Source organism: Dipodomys spectabilis, unplaced genomic scaffold, assembly GCF_019054845.1.
Source record: "Dipodomys spectabilis isolate Male_0828 unplaced genomic scaffold, ASM1905484v1 ptg000015l, whole genome shotgun sequence".
Classification (NCBI taxonomy): domain Eukaryota; kingdom Metazoa; phylum Chordata; class Mammalia; order Rodentia; family Heteromyidae; genus Dipodomys; species Dipodomys spectabilis.
Genome location: NW_024870692.1, coordinates 11,037,176 through 11,062,900, shown reverse-complemented (window position 1 = coordinate 11,062,900; position 25,725 = coordinate 11,037,176). Strand labels below are relative to the sequence as shown.

At 41.5% G+C, this 25,725-nt stretch overlaps 1 protein-coding gene across 2 annotated transcripts in view; it reads right to left on the bottom strand.

The window, feature by feature from the left end:
* Sulf1 (sulfatase 1) overlaps positions 1-24,723 on the bottom strand; it is an 85,958-nt gene extending 61,235 nt beyond the window's left edge. For both annotated transcript variants that reach the window (XM_042666969.1, XM_042666978.1), the window contains exons 1-3: positions 24,653-24,723; positions 24,174-24,396; positions 10,739-10,978 (exon numbers count right to left, since the gene is read on the bottom strand). In XM_042666969.1, the coding sequence (XP_042522903.1) occupies positions 10,739-10,978; positions 24,174-24,345 (412 nt within the window). In that variant the 5' untranslated portion in view covers positions 24,346-24,396; positions 24,653-24,723. The remainder of the gene's footprint in view (positions 1-10,738; positions 10,979-24,173; positions 24,397-24,652) is intronic.
* Positions 24,724-25,725: the final 1,002 nt, after the last annotated feature.

The following is a 25,725-nucleotide window of genomic DNA, read 5'->3' as shown; positions in this document are numbered from 1 at the left end:
TCTTTCTTGTAACAAGGTCAGGTTCATGTAAAAGCTCAATCTCTTACAGTGGGAACTTGTGTGTGTGTGTGTATGTGTGTGTGTGCTGGTCATGAGACTTGAACTCAGGACCTGGGCACTATCCCTGAGCTTTCTTTGCTCAAGGCTGGTACTCTACCACTTCAACCACAGCACTGCTTTCAGCTTTTTCTGAGAGTCCATTAGACCTGTCCTGGCTGGCTTCGAACCATGATCCTCAGATCTCAGCCTCCTAAGCAGCTAAGATTACAGGCATGGAGCTTTTTGAGGATAAACATTGCCTTTGCATGCTTTCTGTAAACCACACTCCATCCCTGTGCTCGGTACAAGGAAGCATAAGACTCTACCATGTCTGTTCCTTGCACCAAGGCTCACAGACCCAATGTCTTTCAAGAATCTTGTAATTGTAGACATATAACTTTCTGTGTTCTCACTTGAATGACGTTTTTAAAGCAGATTTAGTTTTTAAAATATTTTCATAGAACTTCAGTTTCTTTAGTTTTATTTGCCTAGGAAACAATCTGGGCTTCAGTCTGAGAAGCATGGAACACCTCCATTTGAATTATTTTATTGACAGGATAGCTTTTTTCTTTTTTCTTTTCAATTGTGAAAATACTGTACAGAGGGGTTACAATTACATGAGCAAGGTAATGAGTACATTTCTTACCAAGCATTGTTGTCTCCTCCTTTGTTTCCCCTTCCCATCCCTTCCCATCTCCTTGCCCCCCACCCCCCCAACCCCCCACCCCATGCCAAAGTTGTAAAGTTCATTTTTCTACATAACGTCTTGTGCATCTCATTATTACAATGGGTCCACCTGTATCCGTATTTAAACAATTTGTTTTTTCCCTTCCCTCCACAAATTATACCAACATCAAATACAGATGTTTTCTTGTTGAACCCATGAATGCATGAGCCAGTCAAGAGGTCAACCAGCCACATGACTGCTGCATACGGACTTCTGTCTAGCCAAGCTGCTGGGTTCCCTGCAAGAAAAAGAGTTGGAGGACCTAGCCTCTGATAATTGTATTTCTCTCTGGCCTGACTATGTGCGAGAGGAATTCTTGTCCTTACAGAAACTAGTTGGCCTTTTCACAAGAGTGAAGAATGGATCATTTTTCTTTTCTGACTTGGAATGTATAAGCAGCAGACCCAGGCCCCATCCCACCCAAAAGTCCTGTTTACAACAGCTGTATATATGGTAACCTTGAATCCAGCTCTCCTCTTTGGTCACCTCCTCACCCCCAAAAGTTTATCCTATATTTAGGTCCTTCTGTCTTCAAAGCAGTAAAAAAAAAAAAAAAAAAAAAAAAAAAGTCCAGTGCTTTAGGATGTAAACATAGCCAACCTGCCCTGGGTTCAAATCCTGGCTCTGCTATTTGCTAACTAACTACTTGCAGGCCAATTCTTCTACTTTTTCCACTCCAGTCTCCTTTGTAAAGCCACAAATGATGAGAACAATAACAGTGGAGGGGTTGGATGGGGACCACATGTTAGGATCCATAGGTGGGACACTTCAAACAGGGCACATCCCAGGGCTATTATTATTATCCGCTATTTATTAGTAATATTATTATTGTTGTCAGCAAACGATCACCATTATCCTTTTTATCCTGTCTTCTCATTATAAATAGTTTACTCTTCTACAGTGCAAGGAAATTTTTCTGTCAACTTCTGAATTATGTGTTCACAATAGGACATATTTTGTGAAAACAAACTGTTCCTCCGTTTGGTTTCTTTGTTTCTGTGTGTGTGTGTGCGTGTGTGTGTGTGTGTGTGTGCGCATGTGTGTGGGTGTGTGCGCATGTGTGTGGGTGTGTGCATGCACGCGCACACACGCACGCGCACACCTGAACTCAGAGCCTGGGGGGCCCTGGGTACTCAGGGCCTTAGCTTTTTCACTCAAGGTTGGCACTCTGTTGCTTGGGCCACAGCTCCACTTCTGGCTTTTTGCTGGCTAACTGGAGATAATAGTTTTATGGACTTTTAGACTAACTGTCCTCAAATCTCTGCTTCCTGAGTTGCTAGGACTACAGGTGTGAGCCACCAGTGCCCAGTTATATTTATTATTTTTTTCCATTTTGTTGCTGAATTAAGTTTTTAAAATTTTTCTTGCTACTTTTAGTGGTTTTTCTCTTAGGGCAGCCATACCCTGTTATTCCTACCCTTTCTTCTTTGTTTTACTTTTTGGGTCATTTTGTACTGTTTCTACCCATCTCCAAGGGTGTTGACCTTTGCCTTAATCCTCTCTTTATAAAGCACCTCCTTCAAGTCTCTTAATAGTCCTTGTTATGGCCTTCAGAACTCCCTCCAGGTTTTCGGTGTCTTTGTGTTAATGGAGTGTGAAAAATGTGCTCAGGCCTCCAGATGTGCCCTCGCCCATCACACTGGTCCAAGGGGCCAAGCCCTTGTGGCCTGACACAGCGCCCAGTGCTGTCAGCTGCCAGTGGCTCTGCAGGGTTGCCTCACGACACTGAGACTCATTTGTAATCACTCCTAGCCTCTTGGATGTTACGTTTCCTGGCAGTACTCTGCATTTGATTATCAGGATTTCTGTTTTCCTCCAGATATATTAAATCTCTTTCTTCCCTACGGCCAATTTCATTTTCTGGCCCATATTGCCATTGTATCTATGCTTAGGTTATGGACAGTTCAAAGGTTTTCTGTCCTTTGGCATTGGCCATTAGATTCAGCGACTGTTATCAGAATGCATTGCAATATGACCTTCTGTATCTTTTTGTCCTTTCGGACATCATTAAACATTTCCCTTCACAGGTTCTGTCAAAGAAGCCTGTGTGACAGGACGAAAGATAAGAAAATTCTGATTATAATTATTGTTGGCTGGAGGCCAAGCTGCTTCTGCCTAGATTTGCCTATTACGTAATCCTTAGGAAAGTTTCCCTTAACTACTTACAGCCACGGCATTTATTTTTAACTCAGCCATGGTAACTACAAAAAGATCTGATGTGACAAAACTTGAATATGTTGAATGATATATTAGTTGTAATTTTACTCTATGTAATTGATAGATTTGGAGTACCATGGTTTCACAGTAATGATTACAAATATTCATCATGTGGAACCAAGTTAAAATTGTGACTTATGTCAGGTCATGTACATGGATTTGTTTTTCCCAATTGGATTGTAAATCCAGTGAAGACAGGAAATATCTCCGCATGTCCTCGTGTCTTCTCAGTTACAAACATGTGCTTCCATATGTATGTGCGATGTTGCATGTTTATGTACCTGTCAAAAATCTATAATAGCATAATTCAGGAAAACAAGAACATTTGCTTGTCTTACCTGAGTGAATTCTACATTTAGGAAAATTACATATTAGAGAATAAGTAAATATACTTGCTATAAATAACAAACTTTTTAATGTAACAAGTCATGGAGGTTGGGTCCTGGTGACTCATGCCTATAATCTTAGCTTAGGCTGAGATTTGAAGATTGCAGTTTGAAGCCAGTCTGGGCAAGAAAGTCCATGAGTCTCTTAGCTCCAATTAACTACCAAAAAGCCAGAGGTGTGGTTTAAGTGGTAAAATGCCAGCTTTGAACAAAAAAGCTAAGGGAGAGCTCCTGAGTTTTGAATTCAAGCCCCAGTACACACACACACACACACACACACACACACACACACACACACAATTAAAAAATAGATTATTTTATCTAAATTGATTTGATACAAAAGAATTCTTTGCTGGTTTAAGCCTATAATCCTAGCTACTCAGAGGCTGAGATATGAGGATCCTGGTTTCAAGCCAGCCCAAGTAGGAAAGTCCATGAGACTCCTATCTCCAATAAACTATATACCCCTGTTCCCTCCTCCCCCCACCAAACAAAACAAAACTGGAAGTGCAACTGTGGCTCAAGTGGTAGAGCACTAGTCTTGAGCAAAATCATTCAGACACAGTGCCCAGGCCCTGAGTTCAAGTCACAGCATAAATAACATTAACAACAAAACAAACAAAAAAGCACCAGATTCTTTGAAAACAATATACATATAGCAAAGTTAGGCTCAGTGTCATATGCCTGTAATCCCAGCTATTAGAGAAGCTCTAGAAGAGGTTTGCTTAAGCCCAGAAGTTTAGGGCCTGCTTGGGGAATATAGACCCTGTCTCTCAACCAACTTTACTTCAAGTGCAGGTCTTTTTCCTCTTCCATTTATGGTATTATCTGATTTTATGTACTATGTATATATGATTCATATATGATTTTATGTACTATGCATCATAGTTTGAATAATGTAATTTTAATGAATTAACATAATACTTATAGTGAGGCTAATAAGGTGGCAATATAATTTTGGATAGGAGAGAAAACTTAGAGAGGCATTTGAGGTGAATTTCTGCCTTTTAGAGTTGAGAAAGTGGCCTTGCTTGACCTTTTTTTTTTTTTTTAAATTGTGAGAATACCATACAGAGGAGTTACAATTACATGGGCAATAAAACGAGTACATTTCTTATCAAGCATTTTTGCCTCCGCGTTGTTTCCCCTTCCCATCCCTTCCCATACTCCTCCTGATCTTTAAGACATATTATCGGTAATCTAGGCTATGACTATAGCACCTGCTATTTTACTTCAGGGTTGCGTCTGGCCTTCGATGCTGCCTCTCAACTGATGGGAATTGTTGTTACCTAACAATTCATGGTAAGTTTCCTATTAATGCTTTCACTTTCATTGTTAGCAGATTTCAGGGAGAGCATTCATTTTTTATGATAGATAATCCATGCTGTTTCCCTCTACTTGTCAGGACAAAGTGTAATAAGCATGTTACTGGTTTTTTCCTTCTTGAACTCATATTTTCCATGAGTTAAAGTTAAAAAAATTTAGGCTAAACCAGGCCAAAAATATGCCTAAATTCTGGGGGAAAAAATCATGTCATACAATGGTAAATATAATAGAGGATCAATTCAACGTGTTTAGATCCATGTATTTTGGACACCTCCCAAAATAAACCTCCTGGGTAATTTATCTTCCCTGAGTTGTCATAAAACTTATGGCTGCTTGGTGCTTTGCTCTAGGTGGATATTTATATATCATATGTATTTCGGTTTCTGTCATTATTTTTCTAAGGTTTATAACTATGTATTCCAAATTAATATATTCATTATTTGGAAAGCAATGAAGTCTTTGGACATTTGTTTTCTACTAGTTTAGTGTCCTACAAATATATACTTTTAATATCTACTAGCCAATTCTCATTATTTTCTTACATCCTTGTCATTTTCATGTGCTTGTTTGTGTATTATCAAATAGGCCACTGTCCATAGTTAGATCAATAATTATTATCATAAAGATATCTAAGAATTAATTCCTAAATCTGAGAAATTTCAATATTTCCTCATCAGAGGTAAATTCAGATGGTAATGTTCTCTATTACTGATATTTTAGGTTTTCCAATTTGTAAACTTTCTGATTTATTAATAAGTAAATACAAATTTCTTTCTTTCCTCCTCTCTTCCTTCTCTCCTTTCCTTTCTCCCTCTCCCCAGCTTCCAAATTTACTTTCTTGAATGCCTATTATCCTTTACCTGCTCCCAACTATTAGGAAAATCCTTGCTTTTCTTGAAGAGTTCCTTTTATGTTAAAGAATGGCTCACTACAAACTCCATTATTACCTAAGTGTTTTAAGACCTAGGAGAAGTCTAGTTTTACAATCACACTTGGTTCCCAGGAGTAAACCAATTCTGTGTCCTTGACAGAACACCCTGCTAAAACACCCTGCTAAAGGACCCAGCTAGAGCTTGAAGCTTTCTGGCTACACAGGTATTCAATAGCTTCATTGCCAACCTTTTTGGCACACAGGCTCATCCTAGGTGTATCCTGCATTAGGGTGGTACACTAGGCAGAGCCCTGAAGAGCAAGGTCCTGGTGCCTGCTCTTTCCATGAGAGCATCACTTTAAACTTGTGGGTCACTTTAATCTTGTGGGTGTAATTTTGTTCCTCCACATGATTGTCAGTCATGCCAAATATGCCTGTGATCTCAGACCTGGAGAGACTAAATGCAGGGAATTAAGAGTTTGAAGCCAGCTTGGGTACCTAGCAGGACCCTGGCTCAAAAAGAAAAAAAGAAAAGAAAAAAAAAACAAAGACACTTTAAGTTTCACTGAGTTTTAGTCAAACCTTTCTAATCATCATAGGGTAATTATGTGACTTATTGTAATTTACTATAGTGAGCTACCAAACTTTGCAAGTGATAGTATTTCCATTTTTGCTTCTGCCATTGGAAGCTTAACTCCAAATAGGCAGTCATTCCAAGTATTGGTAGCTCACGCCTGTCATCCTAGCTACTGAGGAGGCTAAGATCTGGAGGATCTTGGTTCGAAGTCAGCTCAGACAGAAAGGACTGTAAGGATTCCTTCTTAAAGTAGCAAAATGTCAAACTGGAGGTGTGGCTCCTATACAGCAGCAGCTAAAATCAAGTAAACAAGATGAGGGAGGGCATAAGATGAGGGAGGGCATGAGGTCTTGGGTTCAAGTCCTTGTTGTGGCAGGTCCACATGCCACACACACATATACAACCCCCCGCCACACACACATACTTACAATCTTTCCTTATAACATCATAGCATGTAGTTTGTATCCCCAACTTTGCCTTGACTTTAGCTACCATCCTTTGTTTGTTTGTTTGTCAGAGTCTTTATGGTTCTGTTCTTATTATATTTTATGGGCCTCAGGCATTTGGAGCAAGGCAGGATCAAATAATATTTCCATAAATAAGATCAGGGGAAGAGAAAAGACCCAAGGGTCCTATGTGCTAGCTTAACTCCAGCACTGAGGGACTTGTGGCTCACTACAATTAACCCTTGTGAGTCTCTATTTGTTTAATGGTCATGTGGGTGAATTCTTTGTTCCAAGCATTTTGTAAGAATGAGGTGAGATGACTATCTTAGCTAACATGGCTGATATAAAGTAGATAAGCTGCAATAGCCAATTCTCTTCTCATCTTTCCCGAGTCAGCCCCGAACAAACCAGCTGGCTTTGCTATGACCTGGTAGGATTCTGTCTCATTCTGTGGTCTCTATTACTGAAACATCATCAGTAAACTTGGGCTACTGGGTTTCCAGCCCTTCAAGCTGGGCGTCTGCTGCTAGGATTAAATTACAGGGAGCCTGGGATTCGGAAGGCACTTGTTTCACACAACGTTTCCCACGAGCAAACCCCAATTTGGCGGTTAAACTCAGAAACCAGGCAGTAAGGGACCATTCCTGCTTCTGCTTCGTGTCCCCATTTCAGTTATAAAACACGGCTGAGTACATTTGCCAACTATGAACCCTACAGGGAGGTTGATGGTTCTGAAAACTGCTTTAGAGTCCTTGGATGAAAGATGCTATAAATTTGTCACTAATGGGAGAAAACACACTATAGGTAAGGTATTCTCCCTAACCTCCTTAGAACCTCATTGTTCTTCTTTGCAGAAGCAAACACCCTTGAGACAGCAGAGGGACTGCTTCTGCAAGATGCCTATGAGTGACAATGCTAGCATTTGCGCAATCAATATTTTCATCCATAAATAACAAGCATTAAGTGGCCATGGGTGGGGTGGGAAGAGGTTCTGTCAAAAAGCAAATGAGCATGTATTCCTGAATCCAGTGGAAAGGTAAATTTCTTTTTCTTTTTTTTCTTTTTCTTCTTTCTTCCTTTCTTTCTCTTTTTAATATATATTTTTTATTGTAAAGATACTATACTGTTACATGAGTAAGGTAATGAGTACATTTCCCAGTCCTGGGGTCTTGAACTCAGGGCCTAGGTGCTGTACCTGAGCTTCTTTGGCTCAAGGTTACCACTCTACCACCCGAGCCACAGTGCCACTTCTAGATTTTTGTGGCTAACTGGACATAAGGGCCTCATAGCTTTTCTTGCCTGGGCTGGCTCTGAACTGAGATCTTCAGATCTCAGCATCCTGTGTAGCTGGGAGTATAGGCATGCAATACTAGTACCCAGCCAGTCAAATGCTCTACCCTGATCTGCATATCACCTTCCTTCCATTTCATTTTTAGAAAGATTTAGGGGAATTGATAGCAGAGATTTTTTTTCTTAAGAGAAATTTATAGGTCTGAAAGTTATTTTACAACAAGCTTTGTGTGCATTTATGCCTGTGTGTATGTGTGTGTGCACATGGGCATGCACAATATTGGGGCTCAAACTTGAGGGCTAAGTCCTGTCTCTTTTTTGTCAAGGCTAGTATTCTATCACTTGAGTTACAGCCCTCCTTCCAGATTTTTGCTGGTTAACTGGAGATAAGAGTTTCACAGACTTTCCTGCCCTGGCTGGCCTTGACCCATAATCCTCAGATCCCAGCTTCCTGAGTAGCTATAATTACAGGAGTAAGCCACTGACAGCTGGTCCAACAAGCTTTTATGAGGTTGTCTTTAATTCTTATGAATAAATCTAGCTGGTTCCTGAGGGAGTGGGAAATCTAAACCTAATTTTTGCTCTGCAGCTCCTCCCCCCACATTCCTACTTCCTTCCAAGAAGGATCTCAGAAGCCTTGAGGACAGGATGCAACACAGGGAGAATGAGGGGTGGGGGGTACCACTTCCTACAGGAACCTGGCTCCTTTCTCAGTTGGCACGAAGCTCACAAGCCCTCTGGAAAGAGGTCCTCAATTTTCAAAACTAGTTGCCTCATTTTGCCCTAGGTAGGTTAAATGATGTCAGAAAATACAGCAATAGAGATTTTTCTCTTTCAAAGGGTAGAGATCTAAAAATGACCATGACCTCTTGTTTCTGTGTCTTGGAGTTCATTTTGATATGCACCATTCTATATGGTCATATGTGCATAGTTATTGAGCTCTTGTGGGCCTCTTCTAAGAATATCCTGCTCTGGTCTCACTGTATGAATGTTTAGAGTGCTGTGTATTAATCATGTCCAAGAGTAATTGTTTGGGTTTACTTGTAGATTTATAGGCACATTCTGATTATTAGAAATGAGGTCCAAAACGAGCTTTACAACATTGGTGCGGGGGGGGGGGGGGGGGGAAGGGGGGGGGAGGGGGGGAAGGAGAAGGATTGGGATTAGGGGGGGAGGGGGGAGGCTGGGAAGGGATGTGAAGGGTAAACAAAGGAGGAGGCTGCAATGCTTGGTAAGAAATGTACGCATTATCCTGCCCATGTAACTGTAACTCCTCTGTACAGTATGTTCACAAATAAAATTAAATTTAAAAAAAAAAAAAAAAAGAAATGAGGAAAGCCATGCAGACTATGTTTCTTTGGGGTCTGGTTTTGTAATATACTGTTTGTGGTTCTTTCCGCTCCCATTTTCTTTTGTTGTTTATTCTCTCTTATTGCTGTATTTGATTTCTGTGCCCTTTGTCTTGTATGTAAATCTATCTGTTTTGGGGAGATGGGAGGGTAGCACAGAAATGGTGGGACAAAGGGGGAACCAATTCGGTAGTGATAGTCACTAGACACTATGTTGGAAATGAACTAAACAACTGGGATGGAGGAGATGGTAGGAGAAAAACTGGGAAAGAATGAGGGAGTAGGTGACACTGTTCAAAAGGAATGTACTCATTACCTGGCTTATGTAACGGTAACCCCTCTGTACATCACCTTTGCAATAATTTTTTAAATGACCATGACTTAATGTTTCAAATCTTCTTGATTATGTATTAATAAATAACTGAAACAATAAGGTCCACATCATTGATGTCATTACTCAGTAGTTTTGCTCTTCTACTATGTACCAGACCTTGGCATAGGTACTTAGCAGCTTGGAAATACTTAATAATCTCTCATAGAAACAATCAGCAGAAGTTTATCCACATCTAAAAAAACATTTTCAAGCTGTAACATGATTCCTTGAGATGGGAGGAGTTTAGATAAAGAGGTAATGGGACAAAAACTCATTCATGCCAGTCATGGGTGGCTCATACTTGCATTCCTAACTACACAAGAGTCTGAGAGCTGAAGAGCATGGCTCAAAGCCAGCCTGTGCAGGAAAGTCCATGAGACTCATATCTCCAAGTAATCAGCAAAAAGTTAGAAATGGAGTTGTGGCTCGAGTGGTAGAGCAAAGAGCTAAGGGACAGCACCCAGGTAAATTCAAACTCCAATACCAGTACAAATAAATAACCTCATTCTTTTCAGGTTATCCTGGAAAATTCCTATTTCTGGGCACTTGCATGGCTACAACACATTAAATATTGTGTCCACTGAGATCTTCCAGACTTTTCTCTGAGGGAACTCTCCCTGGTGTATTCTTCAGAGTAAAAAAGTAAGTGCTGTGGTTTAAATATGGTTTGCCTGTCCTGAAACTTGTGTTGCAGTTTGATGTGCCTTGTGGTGGGGTCTTTTGGAAGTGGTTAGGTTGTTAAGAGGGATCAATGCCTTTCTCCAATTGAGTGGAGAGCAGGTTGCCATAAAGACTACCTCTCCAGTTTTGTCTCTTCTGCATGAACTTGTCTATTTTTCCAGCCTGTGCCATGTTGTAACATAGTACCAAAGCCCTTGCTGGAAGCTGCCACTGGACTCTTAGACTTTCTAGCATCCAGAACCTGTGCTACATATACATCTTTCCTTTATTAATTCCTAGTTGCAGATATTCTGTTATAGCATAGAATATGGGATAACAGGAATCGATGGACAGGATTCTGACAAAGAAAAAGAGAGAAGCTAGACTGTTTTCATTCAGGGTCTTATTGGAAGTTCCCACACATTACAGTGCATTTTTTTTTCTTGCCTAAGTCGGGGGTGCAGTGATATCCTTTACCTGTTCTATAGCCAGTGTTGTTAAGATAGACGGCAAAGGTCCGAGGTTCGTGTATTGCCTGCCATGAGGGTGAAGAGCAGTTCTCATTGTTGGTGTAGACGTTGTGGTTATGCACATACTTTCCGGTGAGCATGGATGACCTGGACGGGCAGCACATGGGTGTGGTCACAAAGGCATTGGTAAAGGTGGTGCCCCCATGTTCCATAATCTTCCTCGTTTTGTTCATGACTTGCAGGGACCCTGAAAAGCACAATTCCAGCATGGTTTAGCAATATGTACCTCACAATGGCTCACTGGTACTACATCTGTCACTCCTTACCTGCTCCTCTGACACATGACTTCCCTCCCAGGAGTTGAAGTAGCCTATAAATTGGTCAGTTCTCATCTCTAGATCAAAACAAAACATTTGAGGACTTACCGTCTCAAATGTTGTGTGGAATGATACACACATTTCAGTTTCTCTTCTCCTTAATGACCAAGGGTGGGAAAAATATAGGCTAAGCTGACCATTACAGGTACAATTTTAGATAGGAAGCAGACTCAGCAGCCTCTTGAAGACTACAGTAGAACAATAGCTTGTAACACAGAATATCAAAGCACATACTCACCACATATGAAAACACTAGGGAGAAACAGAGATTACTAACTGTAACATTGTGATCATATGAAAGAAAAAAGAAGAAGATATTAGGTAAAAGTTTCTTCAAAATAGCTGTGCTTAATTTCAAACAAAACGTTCTTCCATATAACTTGGTATTATTTAGCCAGCTAACCAAACCTCTGCCAATCTTTCTGTCAAGTGAAGACTACCAACTCATAGTTTGCTTAGTTTACATGTTGTTTGTTTGACACTGAGCTTTTATTTTGTTATTGTTTTTATTTTTTTCCACAAGGCTAGTACTTTGCCACTTGAACCACAGCTCCCTTTCTGGCTTTTGGGTGGTTCATTGGAGATAAGAGTCTCACAGACTTTCCTACCCAGACTGGCTTTGAACTTAGATCTCAGCCTCCTGAGTAGCTAGGATTACAGCCATCAGTGCCTGGCCTGCAAGCTAGCTTGTTTACTTATGAAGCAACTATGATCCTGTTATACTCAGAAGTATTTCCATGGTTGTAAAACATATTCCTTTTTACTTTCAGGATGAACTAGTAATGTAAGATTGCTAAGAAAGGAGGAGGGGAAAAAAAGCCTATTTTGATGATTATACCCAGCCAAACACTGCAGCTGAAGCACTTCCAAACACTGCAGAAAAGCACGGGCCAGAATTCAATAGTCTTTTCAGAACTTGTCAAGAAATGCACTGCAGAGTGCCTCAGCCAAGCCCATTGCATTTCAATCCCAGAGCCTCAGATTTCCAGCAGGTCTCACTCCTTCCAATGAAAGGGAGAAAGTCTGTGCTTTCCAGCAAAGAAGGAAATCATAATGCAATCCAGGCAAGCATTCAGAGCAGAAGAGAAATGCTCAACAGTCTAAAATTCCACACTTACCCTCATTTCCTCATATGTTAGCTTTTGTTCCATGTACATGATGCATGTGAGAGTACATGTGAGAGATTTCTAATAGGATGTCATAAGCTCCTTAAGATATAACTTGGCGAAGAAGGCTCCTAACAGCTCTTTCTCTTCTGGTTGTTTTCCCGGGGATGAAAAAAACCTTTTGTAGCCAGTAAATAACCTGTAGTGAAGTGCCCACTTCATGCTGAACATTCTACCAACCTCAGCATCCAGGGGAGCCATTCCCCCTTCCCCAAGTGTTCTCAGAGCACAATAACCAAAAAACCTTCTGCCTCTGGCCTTCAGTAGTAAGCTCTCTGTAGCTGAAAGCTACATGCATAAATTGTTTAAGCATATCTGCAAAGCAACATATAAGAATGTGAATTGTGGTAATGGTTCATAGAAGGAAAGAGGTGACTGGAATAATGACGCTAAGAGTTCCAAAATAAGACATGAGGACAAATGAAAGAAATGGAAGAAAAAAATGTTGGGTGGGTGAGGACCACTGCTGGGAACACAGGGGGATGACATGGGTGGCATTCTGGAGGCGACAAGAACCAAGTGGAGCCGCATGAATGGCACACTTATGTCCTGGCACGAAAAAGGAAAATTAATTTCCTCCATGAAATGTTAAAGCAGCGTTAGCAAATAACTTGAATGTAAGACAGAGATAATTTCGTTTGATCGAAGAAACAAGGCAGAGAGCCAGGTGCAATGGTACATGCCTGTAATCCCAGCAGATTGAGGTATGATGATTAGGAACTTCAGGCCAGTCGGCTACATAGCAAAATCTCATCTTGGAAAACAAACAAGCCAAACACACACACACACACACACACACACACACACACACACACACACACACACACACACGTATCTGTGGCTCACACCTCTCGTCCTATTACTACTCAGAAAGCTGAGATCTGAGAATCCCCCTTCAAAGCTAGCCTGGGCAGAAAAGTCTGTGACACTCTTATCTCCAGTGAACCAGCAGGGCTTGAAGTAAATCTGAGGCTCAAGTGGTACAGCACCAGCCTTGAGTTAAAAAGCTAAGGGACAACACCCAGGGCCTGAGTTTATGTCCCAGTACCAGCACATAAACATGTACAACACACACGCACGCAATGCAAAAGAGGGTCTTTGCTAAAGGCATGAAGAATAGGATAAGGGAAATGGTTTTGAGAGGTGTTGTTTTGGCAAGGACAGTATGTGAATTTAGGAGGATGTATGGCTTGTCTGCCATCTGCACAGGGTGATGGTGGCTGCAGCTCTCCACCTCTGTGGCGACAAGAACTTGGACCAGGTAGTTGTCCTAACGCAGAGAGACTCAAAGCAGATCCCACTGATGTCCTAAGACACCAGTGGGCCATTACCTCAAAGATTTTGAGAGGAAGAAAGCTGGAAATGTCATAGTTTTGCTGGTGGTAGAGAAATGAAGAGAAAATGTGCCTGTAGACAACCAAAGATGATATTTATGTGCTGATTGATCAGCTAAGGGAAACATCCTGGTGATAAACTACTAAAAAGAGAGTGGGAAGTGAACAGAAAAGGACTGAGAAATGTAACTGAAGACGCCCATTCGCTTCCTTCTCTCCCCTCCTTAGATATCTCCAGTGTTCACTCACTGTAGCATCCTGAATTTCAAGAAAACAGCAAGCACCACACAGCGGATGGGTTTTCCTTGTCTAATAGTCTACTTCAAAGAACAAGTTTCCTTTATGAGCCTTCACTGAGTTCAAATAAAAACAGGAATGCAGCTGGAGGTGATTGACCCAGGTCCTGAATCATACAACTTCCAGTTTACACAATCATTTGGACTGCAAATGTGGGACAGAAGTAGAAATCTGACCAAGAGTCAAAAGAATATCAAAACTGGGGCTAAAACTTAGCCCAGATTCACAATGCCTGGAATAACCAGCCAAGGCTCTCCTCTCTTCTCAACATCATCATTTTCTTAATGACCTGAGCTGACCATAGGGAGATCCCACACAAGTCTCTCCATTAAATGCCCTATTTCCAACCAGCCCCTTGTCGATGGGAAGGATGCAGAGCCCTGATGATTCCTGAAGGTGCCATTAACAATGCAGCTGCTCCACTGGGGTGGAACAAAGACAATGTCTTTCAGCCAGACACTGGCTGAACTTCTTAGAAATGAGAAGCTTCTCAGACATTGCTTGTCCAACTCTAAAAAAAATCACTTGAAGCCAGGTGCTGGAGGCTCATTCCTGTAATCCTAGCTACTCAGGAGGCTGAAATCTGAGGATTATGGTTTGAAGCCAGCCCAAGCAAGGAAATGTGTGTAATTCTTATCTCCAACTAACCAGCTAAAAACAAGAAGTGAAGCTGTGGCTTAAGTGGTAGAGCATCAGCCTTGAGTGAAAAAAATCTCAGTGATAGCATCCGGCCCTGAGTTCAAGCCCTAGTACAGCACAAAACATGCACACGTGCACACACACACACACACACACACACACACACACACACACACACACCAGAAATAAGCAAACAAACAAACAAAAACATCTAGGCATCAGTTGCTTATGCCTGTAATCCTAGCTACTTAGGAGGCTGAGGTCTGAGGATCCTGGTTCAAAGACAGCAAAAAACAGCAAGGTCTGTGCAACTCTTATCTCCAATTAACCACCAAAAAGCCAGAAGTAGAGAGGTGACTCAAGTAGTAGAGTTCTAGCCTTGAGCAGAAAAAGCTAAAGGATGGCACCCAGGAACTGAGTTCAAGCCCCAGTACCCACATAAATGATAAAAATAAGAATCATTTGAAGAACACTGATTGCAGAGTCCTAGGTCCCAGTCTAGATACTGGTTTAGTATATGGGAGACAGCCTGAGAATTTCCATTTCTAGAAGCCTGCTCTCTGGTATGCTGAAGTGGCTTGGGGACTGGACACAGAATTAGGGAATTATGGAGCTGGATGAGACTTTGGTGAGAAGCTCATTTTGATTGATCTGGGTGGCTTAAACCACTTCCTAGAATATAAGATAAACAGCAGACAGGACTCCATCTCAGCCAGGTTCACATGCATAACCCTGACAATCACCCTTTGTGGCAGAGGCTATTACTGAAGATTTCCTGTGTTCTGTACGATGAAATGAAGTGCACAGGGTTAAACCATACATCCACAGCCACACAAGGCCTCAGAAGCAGAGCCCAGATGCAAATGTAGAGTCTTCCCCAGTGACTACACTCTGAAACACCATCCAAGCTATGTACATTGATGTGTTCAAGACTTCAAAACACAGATGACAGTCAGGATGGATCTCACTTCCTGCATTTTCATCTCGTTTCATCTGGCCTCATAAGGGAGGCCGACAGACACTAATTCCTCCCCTCTCCAGGGCTATGCAGATCCCTATACAGCTCAGGCACAGAGGAGGGAGGCGAGGCCTCAGATTTATGGGCCTTTAGCAGCCATCTACCACCTTGGTGGTCATCACTGCCTCTTATCCCAGTGGATACTGAGTGCACAGATGATGAAGTGCAGGAATCTGAAGCTTTTCTCCCAGCTGCGCTTGTGTGCTCTAGAAAGAAAAACTCCAAGCACCTCTATCCTTTTTACAGCTACGTGTTGATTGATGCCTGCCAATCAAATTGCCTTGTCTTGCACCTACTCTTGCTGTGATATGTTATAGATTTTCATCTGCAAGTTTTACCAAAACTGTTCTTCAGTATAACTCATAGCCTGCTATGGTGATGCTCACCTGCAATCCCAGCACTTGGGAGGCTCAGACAGGAGAATTGCAAGTTCTAGGGCAGCCTATGCGATGTAACTAGACATTGTATTTCAAAAACATAGGCAAGCTGGGAACTGGTGACTCCTCTGAGGCCTATTTTCAACAGAAGCCTAATAGGCACCCAGGCAGGAATTAAGGCAAAAATCAAGGCTGAAGGTGTGGCTCAAAGGTAAGAACTTTCCCAGCAAGAATAAAGCCCTGAGTTCAAATTCTAATATTGCCAAAACAAACAAAATCCCCCATTATATATACATATAAATTGATCATTATCAGCACCATTATCATTACTTGTGCAAATCCAATCTCTATGTTGCTTTGGCACTCACAGTTGTGGAAAGCAGTGGGAGGAACAATTTTCTATCTTCTAGGAGGAAGCCTCCATTTTGTTTAAGGTTTAATTCTTTAATTCTCCAGGTTTTATGCCTTTGGTATCTAAAATGCAGCTATTGCTGGTTCTTCACTTTTAGAATAATTATTTTGCAAGAATGCTATGTAGATAAGGCCAAATATTCACACCAAGATTTCTAGGAGGGTAATACAGGAGAAAAAGAGCCTTGAATCTGAATTTAGGGGGATTTATGGGGATTAGCTTTAGCAAGTCATTTAACATCTTTTGGCTTGTTTCCTGTATGTAAAAGAAAAAAAAATGAGGCAGTAACAGCTTCTTGATTGGTTCACAGGGAACCAATGGTTGTTGAGGAACAAATGGGAGGATGCTTAAAGAAGTCACTGTCAGCGAGGAGTGGTGTGGCCCTAACATATCAGCGTTTCAACCAACTGCAGATGGAAAATAGTTGACCTGGACCTTGTCCTTGTTATTATTCCCTAAGTAATACAACACGACAACTACACATACCATGATACTGTATTGGGCTTAAGTAATCCAGAGAGATTTGAAGTAGATGCAGGCTGTGCATGTATTATATGCAAATACTCTTCCATTCTCTATGTGGGACTTGAACAGCCGCATTTGGAACCCATGAGGTCCTGCCAATAACAAGGAACAGCCGCCATTTCTTTCTGGGCTGACCTCAACCATATGACATTTCTTTCTACCTTTCCCTTCTCATTAGAAGTGGAGCTGTGGTTCAAGTGGTTGAGTGCCAGCTTTGAATGAAAAGGCTAAGGGACAGAATCTGGGTCCTGGGGTCAAACCCCAGTACTGGTGTGCGTGTGTGTGCGTGTGCATAAGTGCACACGCACACGCACGTCATTTCACCTCTGGGTCTCCAAACAAAACTCCAACTTCATTAGGGTTTTAATTCATCTTAGGTGGGAACAGCTGCAGAGAGGCTCTGAGGCCACTGAGGTTAGGACTGCGTAGCTGGCATGAGGGTACTGCTGACTGAGCCATTTGGTGACAGGAAAGGTCCAGGCCACAGCTGAGCCCCAAGACTGCCAAGAAATGCTGTCCCAGTGCCAGAGTTCCAGGTGGGAAGGGGTACATTTGTCACTGCTCCTGAAAGGTGAAGGAGGCTGTGACAGTAATCAGATGTAGAGCAGGACGCTCCGAAGGTCACTGATGACTGGGTAAAGAAAAGCAGCGCCCAGCAGGAAGCCTGCAAGATCTGCCATTTTGGCACTGCACAGTTAGTAAGCAAGGCTGCAGTAACTGCTTGCAGAAAGTATGTCACAGGCTGGGGATGGGGAAGAAACCGTGGCGAGGCATTCAAATCATTGCACATACTGCAAGGGCTTCATTCCCAGATCACCTGTGTAAAGAGATCGGGAGGGAGAAAAATGTCCTGCCAATCTGGATGACCAAATCCATATAAAGCCTGAGTTACTCCACTGACATGCAAAGCTTTGAGATTAATTTTGGCCATTTCTGATTCAAATCTCTTAGCATTTGATTATTCAATATCTTACATGATTATAAAATCAACATTTCCGTTATGTCTTCTACAGTTACTTGTTTCAACTAACAAAGCAAGAAAGTCAGTAATAAATAGTATCACTATTATCATCATTTATGCAAATCTGAGAGGTGAAATTTACATAGACACCCTCCTGAGGACTGTAGCAGTTGATGACTTGATGAATAATAATGACAATGATCCAGCACTGCTCTCATTAATTGCCATGATAATTTGTCAATATCATAGTTGTATGACAATGTGAGTGTCATGCTAAATATTTAAGTGAACAATACCACTGTAGTCTTCTTTTGATAACAATCATTTCCCCAGTGAAGTATGGAACATGAAACAGTGGCTTCAGTGCAGCACCAGTCACTCATGCCTGTAATCCTAGCTACTCAGGAGGCTGAGACCTGAAGATTACAGTTAAAAGCCAGCCCAAACATGAAAGTCTGTGAAGTGGAGATAACCAGCTCAGAAAACTCACAAGGCATCAGTGCTTTCAAGCTCCTATAGTCAAGGAAGGTGTGGCCTACAGAACTTTCTCTGTTGTGAGCAAAGCAGCAAGTACTCTGGGTATTTTGCTAAGTGGCAACTGCCCTTTGGTATAGATACTGAGGGGGAAGCAAAAGACTGGGGTGGGGACCAGCTGGTGTAGGGTCAGGACAGTGGAAATACCCCTGAGACCTCAAGCTGGTGGCTCAATCACAGGAAAGCAAGCTCTCATTCTTTTGAATTTTCAAAAAAGCTCAGAATCTGGATTCTTAATTGAACATGAAACCACCTAATTTTTTTAAACTCTTGGCTTCATTAAAAAAAAAAGAAAAAAATTGTGCAAGTCAAACAACACACATCTGTGGGAGAACTCCAGTCTGAAGACCTTGTTTTTTTGACCTCTGCTTTAAAGAAGCAAAGTACCTCCATGTGCTTATGGCTTCAATGCACTTACAACTTAAGAGAAACATCAGATCAGGGTTGCTGTAATGTGAGCAACAGCCCGACATCGAAGAATATCAGAAATTCCATGCTGGGTGAGATCAATGGGCCAAGGCACACGTTTTGCTTCCAGAGGAACCATTTGGGAAAGATGCTCATTTAACTTAGCACCTAATCTCTATCTTGCTGAATGTAGTTTTCATCTCAAATTTTCATACTTTTAATGTAGAAATGTATTTTCTGCATAAGGAATAGCAGGATGAATAACACATCTCCTAGCTTAATCAAGTAAGATGTGATGGTGGTTCTTTAAATATATGCATACAATACAGACATATGTATGTATGTACGTACATACGTATGTTCAAACAGACATCCATTCATCCAATCACCCATACATCTATATATTAAAATGAACTGTGGAGTTGGTCGGTGTTCTTGGCTACCATTCCTGACCCAAAAGTAGCCCTTATCCTGAACTTTAAGACGATCATTACCAGGTGTGCTTCTGCAGATTAAAAAACATTTTCTTGTAAATCTTTTGTCCAGTGCTTTAGACTAAAAGCTTATGAACTAATTATGTATCAAGGCACAACCTGAGGAACTTTGTATATTCTGGAAAAAGCCATTTCAAAAATAAGATGAGCACAGATTAAGTCATTTCACCTTGCCACAGATGATTTCCCCCTGGGACAGTGATCACTGTCCCACCCACTCAACTTGGGTGGGATGACACTGTCCATTGCTGGGAACGGATGTTCTCTAGAAAACAACAAAATGTTACCCACATGCAGGGTTCTAGCACTTTGATCGATGGGTTCCTTATGTGCCTCGCTCCTTTCCCAGAGCACAAAATTAGTTACTTGTTCTCCAAGCCGAGGGAGTAGTCTTTATTCCCACTGACCATTTCTTCCCTTCCTGGCTCTACTTCAGAAACTTTATAACCCATAGCCTGCTCAACCTTTGTCTTTCCAGATAAAGAGGCAGAATTAGTTCATTTTTTTTTTCCAAATAGGAAAAGCATTCTGTTAACCTTTTGATAATTGTTCTAAAATGATAATTTTTTTTCTAAGTCTGTTTTAGCTCTTCAGAGACACATTAGAAAAAATTGCCTGTAACCCATAGATACAAAAAACGGAACATAAGTAAAGGTTTGTTAAAATACTTGGCAGGTTAAATTACATGTAAGTGGAAAACTGAACCCAACCATATGACAATCACAATGAGGTACCATATCACACACTGAAGGACAGTTACTACTGTAACACATACAAACACACACAACACACACACAGAATAAAAAAAAAAATCAAAGTGAAAAGAGTTGATGAGGATGTGGAAAATTTTTGACACTTTTGCATAGCTAGAGATGTAAAATGGTACTATTGCTTTGGAGAACCGTAATGGGGTCCTTCAAAAACAAAACAACAATCACTCATCTTATGATTCAGTAATACACTTCTAGACAGAACTTACTTATGCAAAAGAATGGAAAGCAAGAACCTGAGATGTTTGTATGCTCATATTCAGAGCAGCATTATTCACAGGAGACAAAAGTGAAGGGGTAAACAAAATGTGGTACCTGTTGTATAAATGAGATGGAATATTAATCAGTCTTAAAAAGGAAGGAAATTCCGACACATGACATCTAGGTATACTTTGAGTACACTAGGCTGTATGAAATAAGGAAGAAACAAGAAGACAATATTATATGTACCTAGAATAGCAAGCTTCAGAGATACAGCATAGAATGGTGCTCTGTGGGGATGGGGTGAGGGTGGGGCAAGACAGAGTAATATTGTTTAATGGATGTCGAGTTTTAAGGTTTTGGGGAGAGTTATACTAGGGTTGGAATTCTTCTCATTTGCTAGGCTAATACTCTACCATTGGAGCCACACCTCCAAGCCCTTTTATGTTTACTGGTTATTTATTTATTTATCATCTTTAAGTAGTTGTACAAGGGAGTTGCCATCCAACAAAGCATTTTATTAATAGAATGTGTCTTGGTCAATGTCATTCCTTTCAACATTCTCATACCTCCCAACCCCCTCCCTCCCCTCACTTCTCATAATTTTATATTGAATTTTTTTTTTACCGCATTTCCCCCTTTTCCTCTCTTCATCTGTTACTCCCTTTGGTCACTCTGTCCCTTTCAAGGGCCTGTTTCCTGGTGTTTATTTTGTTGACCTTTGATTTAGCCTTTCTAAAGAATTACCTTGAGATCTCCCCTGAATTGACCGTATTTCACTTCATAAGCCTGTGTACATTTGCGTACCTCCTAAAGCATTTATATATTTATAAACTAATTCTAACTTCCATTGAGAGAAAGCATGCAACCTTTGTCTCCCTGGGCCTGACTGCTGGTGACAATGTCAACTCATTCAACCACTCTGGAAAGTAGTATGAAGGTTTCTCACAAAACTAAACATTGACTAAACTTCCCTACGACCCAGCAATTCCACTTCTGGGCATTTATCCAAAAGGTTACAAATGAGGATACAGAATAGTCACCAGCACAATCATGTTCATTGTTGGTTATTTTTGGAGATAAAAGTCTAGTAAACTTTTTTCCCTGGGCTGGCCTTGAACTGAAATCCTTCAATTCTCAGCCTCCTGAGTGGCTGAATTTTAGTTTTGTCTGATGTAAACTCTCTGGAGATGGGTTACAAAATGATGCAAACATATTCAACATTAACACATGGTGTACTTAGAAATGGATATGATGGTTACACATTTAAAAAACAAACTAGCCAGTATCTAGAGAAGCCAGTCTCATGAAGCATTAAAAGTATGTTATTTTAAAGGATGGGTATTAAGCAATAGCCATTGCCAGAAGCAGCACTTTGGTGTTGAGAAATGGCTTCTTTGAACTCTTGGATCATGGTTCACAGTGATTCAGTCATCTTGCTAGTGAAATAAGGACTTCATCTTACACTTCAGCAGCTCGGTTCTCCTAGAGCCTATAGAGCTGCCATGCATTTGCAGATTGTTGGAAGAGCGCTATGAATGTTTGTTGACAGACTGGTTCATGGGAGGGGTTACCAACAGAGTGAATAAGGAACAGGAGGGACCAAGAGGTGATGGTATCAGCTACTGAGAAGAAAACTGGAGCTATGAGAAGTTCCTGTTCTTAGCTTATAGCAAAAGGGAAGAGTGAGAGAGAATCAAACATGAGTACTTCATGTGTCCTTGCTCTATAAGTGAGCTAAGACATGCAAACCACCAGGTACATATATTCTAAAGTCATATGTATCTTTTATTTTGGCATGGCATCTGAAAATCCACACAGATTTTGTTTTTCTTTTTAAGTGAAGTGAGAGCCAACTTTGCAATTGACTTCAACAATGATGAGCCATGCTGGCTTTTAGCACATTTGCTTCCAGCTGAACCCCAGGAGTTCTTTGTTTGGGGTTCCATAGTGTGTGGTTTCAAACTGAAAATTAAAGTCCCCTTCCATGCAGACAGATGCAACACAGAGGAATCGGAGCTGGGAAGCTCTTCAGGGCCCAGGTGTGAAGGGCCTGTGTGTCCCTCCTATCGTCCCCACAGCTGAGCGATGCCCACGAGTGAGACTACAGGCCCAAGATGGAGATGAGGGGTGAGGGTGGCATGGTGTGGGACCAGCTTCTCATCCCTGTTCATTGGCCATGGCTAAAACTCTAGGGCTATGCCATATATGAGGTGAGAAACGAGAAACCAATCAGAAGAAAAGTTGGAACCACTGGAACATCCTGAGTGTTCTAGAATTAACCCAGGTGAGAGAACTCCAAAAGCACATCCTTAGGGTGAAAGTGGGATTACTTATGAGGATAAGAAGTGCACTAGCCTGTCACTGGCAGCTCACGCCTATCATCAGCTACTCAGGAGGCTGAGATCTGAGGATCTCAGTTCCAAGCTAGTCTGGGCAGAAAAGTCCCCATTGACTAAAAAACCAGAAGTGGCACTGTGGTTCAAGTGATAGAGGGTTAGCCTTGAGTACAAGGAGGTTCAAGGACAGCTCCCAGGCTCTGAGTTCAAGCCCCACAACCAACAAGAAAAAAAAAAGAGAACACTATAATTTTCAATCACTCAACAATTACTGCAACAAGTTATAAATCAGTGATTCACTCTACAAAGAGTTATCAAAAGCTTCTCACATAGCCAGATGCCTGTGGCTCGTGCCTATGATTTTAGCTACTCAAGAGGCTGAGATCTGAGGATTGTTGTTTTAAGCTAGCCTGGGCAGGAAAGTCTATAAGACTCTTGTCTCCAATCAACTAGCAAGAAGGTGGGGGTAGAGCTATGGCTGTAGTGGTAGAGAACTAACCTTGAGCAAAAAAGCTAAAGCTCGGCACCCAGGCCCTGAGTTCAAGCCCCAGTACTGGCCAGGAAAAAGTATATTCACACACTGAATAGCAAGTTCTCTAACTTTTTAATAAGTTTTTTTTTTAATTGTGAAAATACCATACAGAGGGGTTACAATTACATGAGCAAGGTAATGAGTACATTTCTTATCAAGCATTGTTGCCTCCTCCTTTGTTTTTCCCCTACCATCCCTGCCCTTCCATCTCCGTGACTACGGAACCCCCCCACCCCACACACACAAAGTTGTAAAGTTTCGTTTTTCAACATAGGATTTTGTACATCTCATTGTTGCAATGCGTCAACCTGAATCCTTACTTAAACAATTTGTTTTTTTCCCCTTCCCCTCCCCAAATTCTACCAACATCAAATACAGTGAAAACAGGGGCTATAGCATGGGGGAGGGACATATAAAGCAACAAAACAATCACCTTATAAATATGTTAGAAACAATAGCAAGAAAGAAAAAAACTACGTGTGTCCTTTTTGAAACAATTTTTCCCCAAAAAAATACTTTATCAGTTTCTTAACCAAGAGTTTCCAAGACTCAAGTTCAACTTCTTGGCCTCTTAGACCCTCTTGTCCTTCAATCTCCTCTCCTGAACTTATTCCCACACTGTTTCAAAATCTTACTCCCAGAAAAGTCTATATGAAAACAAACCAAATGCCTGTTAAGCAATACAAGTATACTGAATGAACTAGATAGTTGGTGAAAGCAATAGAAGTCAAATGCCACAAAGGCCCACTTGAATATCCCTGATCAAGCTGAGGTTCTGGAAAGCCTTTGAACAAAAGTGATGGATACATGAAAACTCAAGTGTCGGGCTGAGAATGTGGCTTAGTGGTAGAGTGCTTACCTAGCATTCATGAAGCCCTGGGTTCAATATCTCAGAACCACATAAACAGAAAAAGCTGGAACTGGTATTGTGATTCAAGTGGTAGAACACTAGCCTTGAGCACAGAGAGGCCCAGGGACAGAGCCCAGGCCCTGAGTTCAAGTCCTAGGACTGGCAAAAAAAAGAAAAGAAAAGATAAAAGAAAACTCGAGAGTCTTACCCAGCTCCACGTCTTGGTCATCAGTAAGCACAAGAATAATGTTGGGTCTGATGTTTTTTCTCTCCTGTTGTATTCTTCCTCTGAATCTTGGGGACCGAACAGTCGAACACAGGATCCCCAGCATTTCTGTGCCCAGGACAGCCAACACCAGTACACAGCAAGAATACTTCATGTCTCAAAACGGACACCAATGACTCAATCACTCGAGTTTTAAAAGTTGGGGCTGTCAAGAGAAAAAAATGTAACTTAAACTTCAAACACAGTTGCAGAAAAAGGGCTACCAGGAATAAATCCAAAATGATCTATCCAGTGGCAGAGAGAACCCTCATAGCACTGGGGAGATTTTAAGCACTTGACTGCTTCACAAAATCACCTTCCTCCATTGTTCTGGGTCCAACTCTTTCTATTTCAAGCCATTGCCAAAGTAAAATTTGCAGCACAAGGCTCAATCATAAAAGCTTTTTGACAAGACTTAATACCTTGAATTAGGTATCCTGGCTGAATAATCAATTTCTACACCCAGAAGTATTCAGAACATCTGCAGATGGAGTCCTAGAAAGGGGAAAGGAAAAAAACATACAAAGGAAACATCAGTTAAGGGTTTCCAAGTAGACTTTGATCTGAAGTAGTCTCTTGAACCTGCAAATGATATGTATACATACTATATATTTCTTTCTTCTCTTCTCCAAAAAGGACAAAAGTAAACATACAGAACTGCCTAATAAATGGTTCAAAGAACATCTCCATTTCCCAAGGAGCTCCCATACACAGCTGTGAACATCTCACTCCTGTTTATACTCTAACAATACTTGCTACATCTTCAACAAAACTAATGATTGATGAGGAAGAGTCAGTCATGCCCCAAAGACCACACAGTGCCCCGGAAGAATGTGTCTGCATGTGGGAAGCATGAACTCACCCACATGCCATACCAGGTACCTAGCAAACAGAATGCAATGCAAACCTATTGTGTGTCAGCTGCATTATGTCACTAGACTTCGTAATGGCTGACTGGCAGGACAACCTTTCCTAGTTCCCCCAAAGCTCCTGGCTCTCCTCTATCAACTTACAGGGAGGAAAGGAGCTTCCCCTGGGCAAGGCTGGCCCTTCTCTCCAGCACTTGGCTTTCCTGATGGTGCCTAAGTGGACAGAGCCCTCCCCCAACTCCACAGTTAGCCAACAGCTGTACTGTCAGGGCCAGACTGGCACAGCCAGCACAGGGATTTGTTTTACAGCCACAGATTTAGACCTGCACCGCAAGATGACTGACTGGCTCAGAGACTGAGGTTAGTGGCTACCCTTCCAGATAGGAGAAGGAGAAAGAGAAGGAAGAAGAAGAGGAGGCAGAGGAGGAAATCTAGAGAGGAGAGCTTGCAAAAATCTTTGCTGAATTTCTTCACAGAGTAGGCCTTTAGAAAGAGCTAGAAAAAAACAAGTATGTGCCTCCACTTTGGAACATTCAGCCACAGAAAGCTTTTCTCTTGAATTTCTGAAAGGGAGCATTCAAAAGAAGTATCTTCTTTGGCTATGCCATGTGGGAAGCTCTTTATGG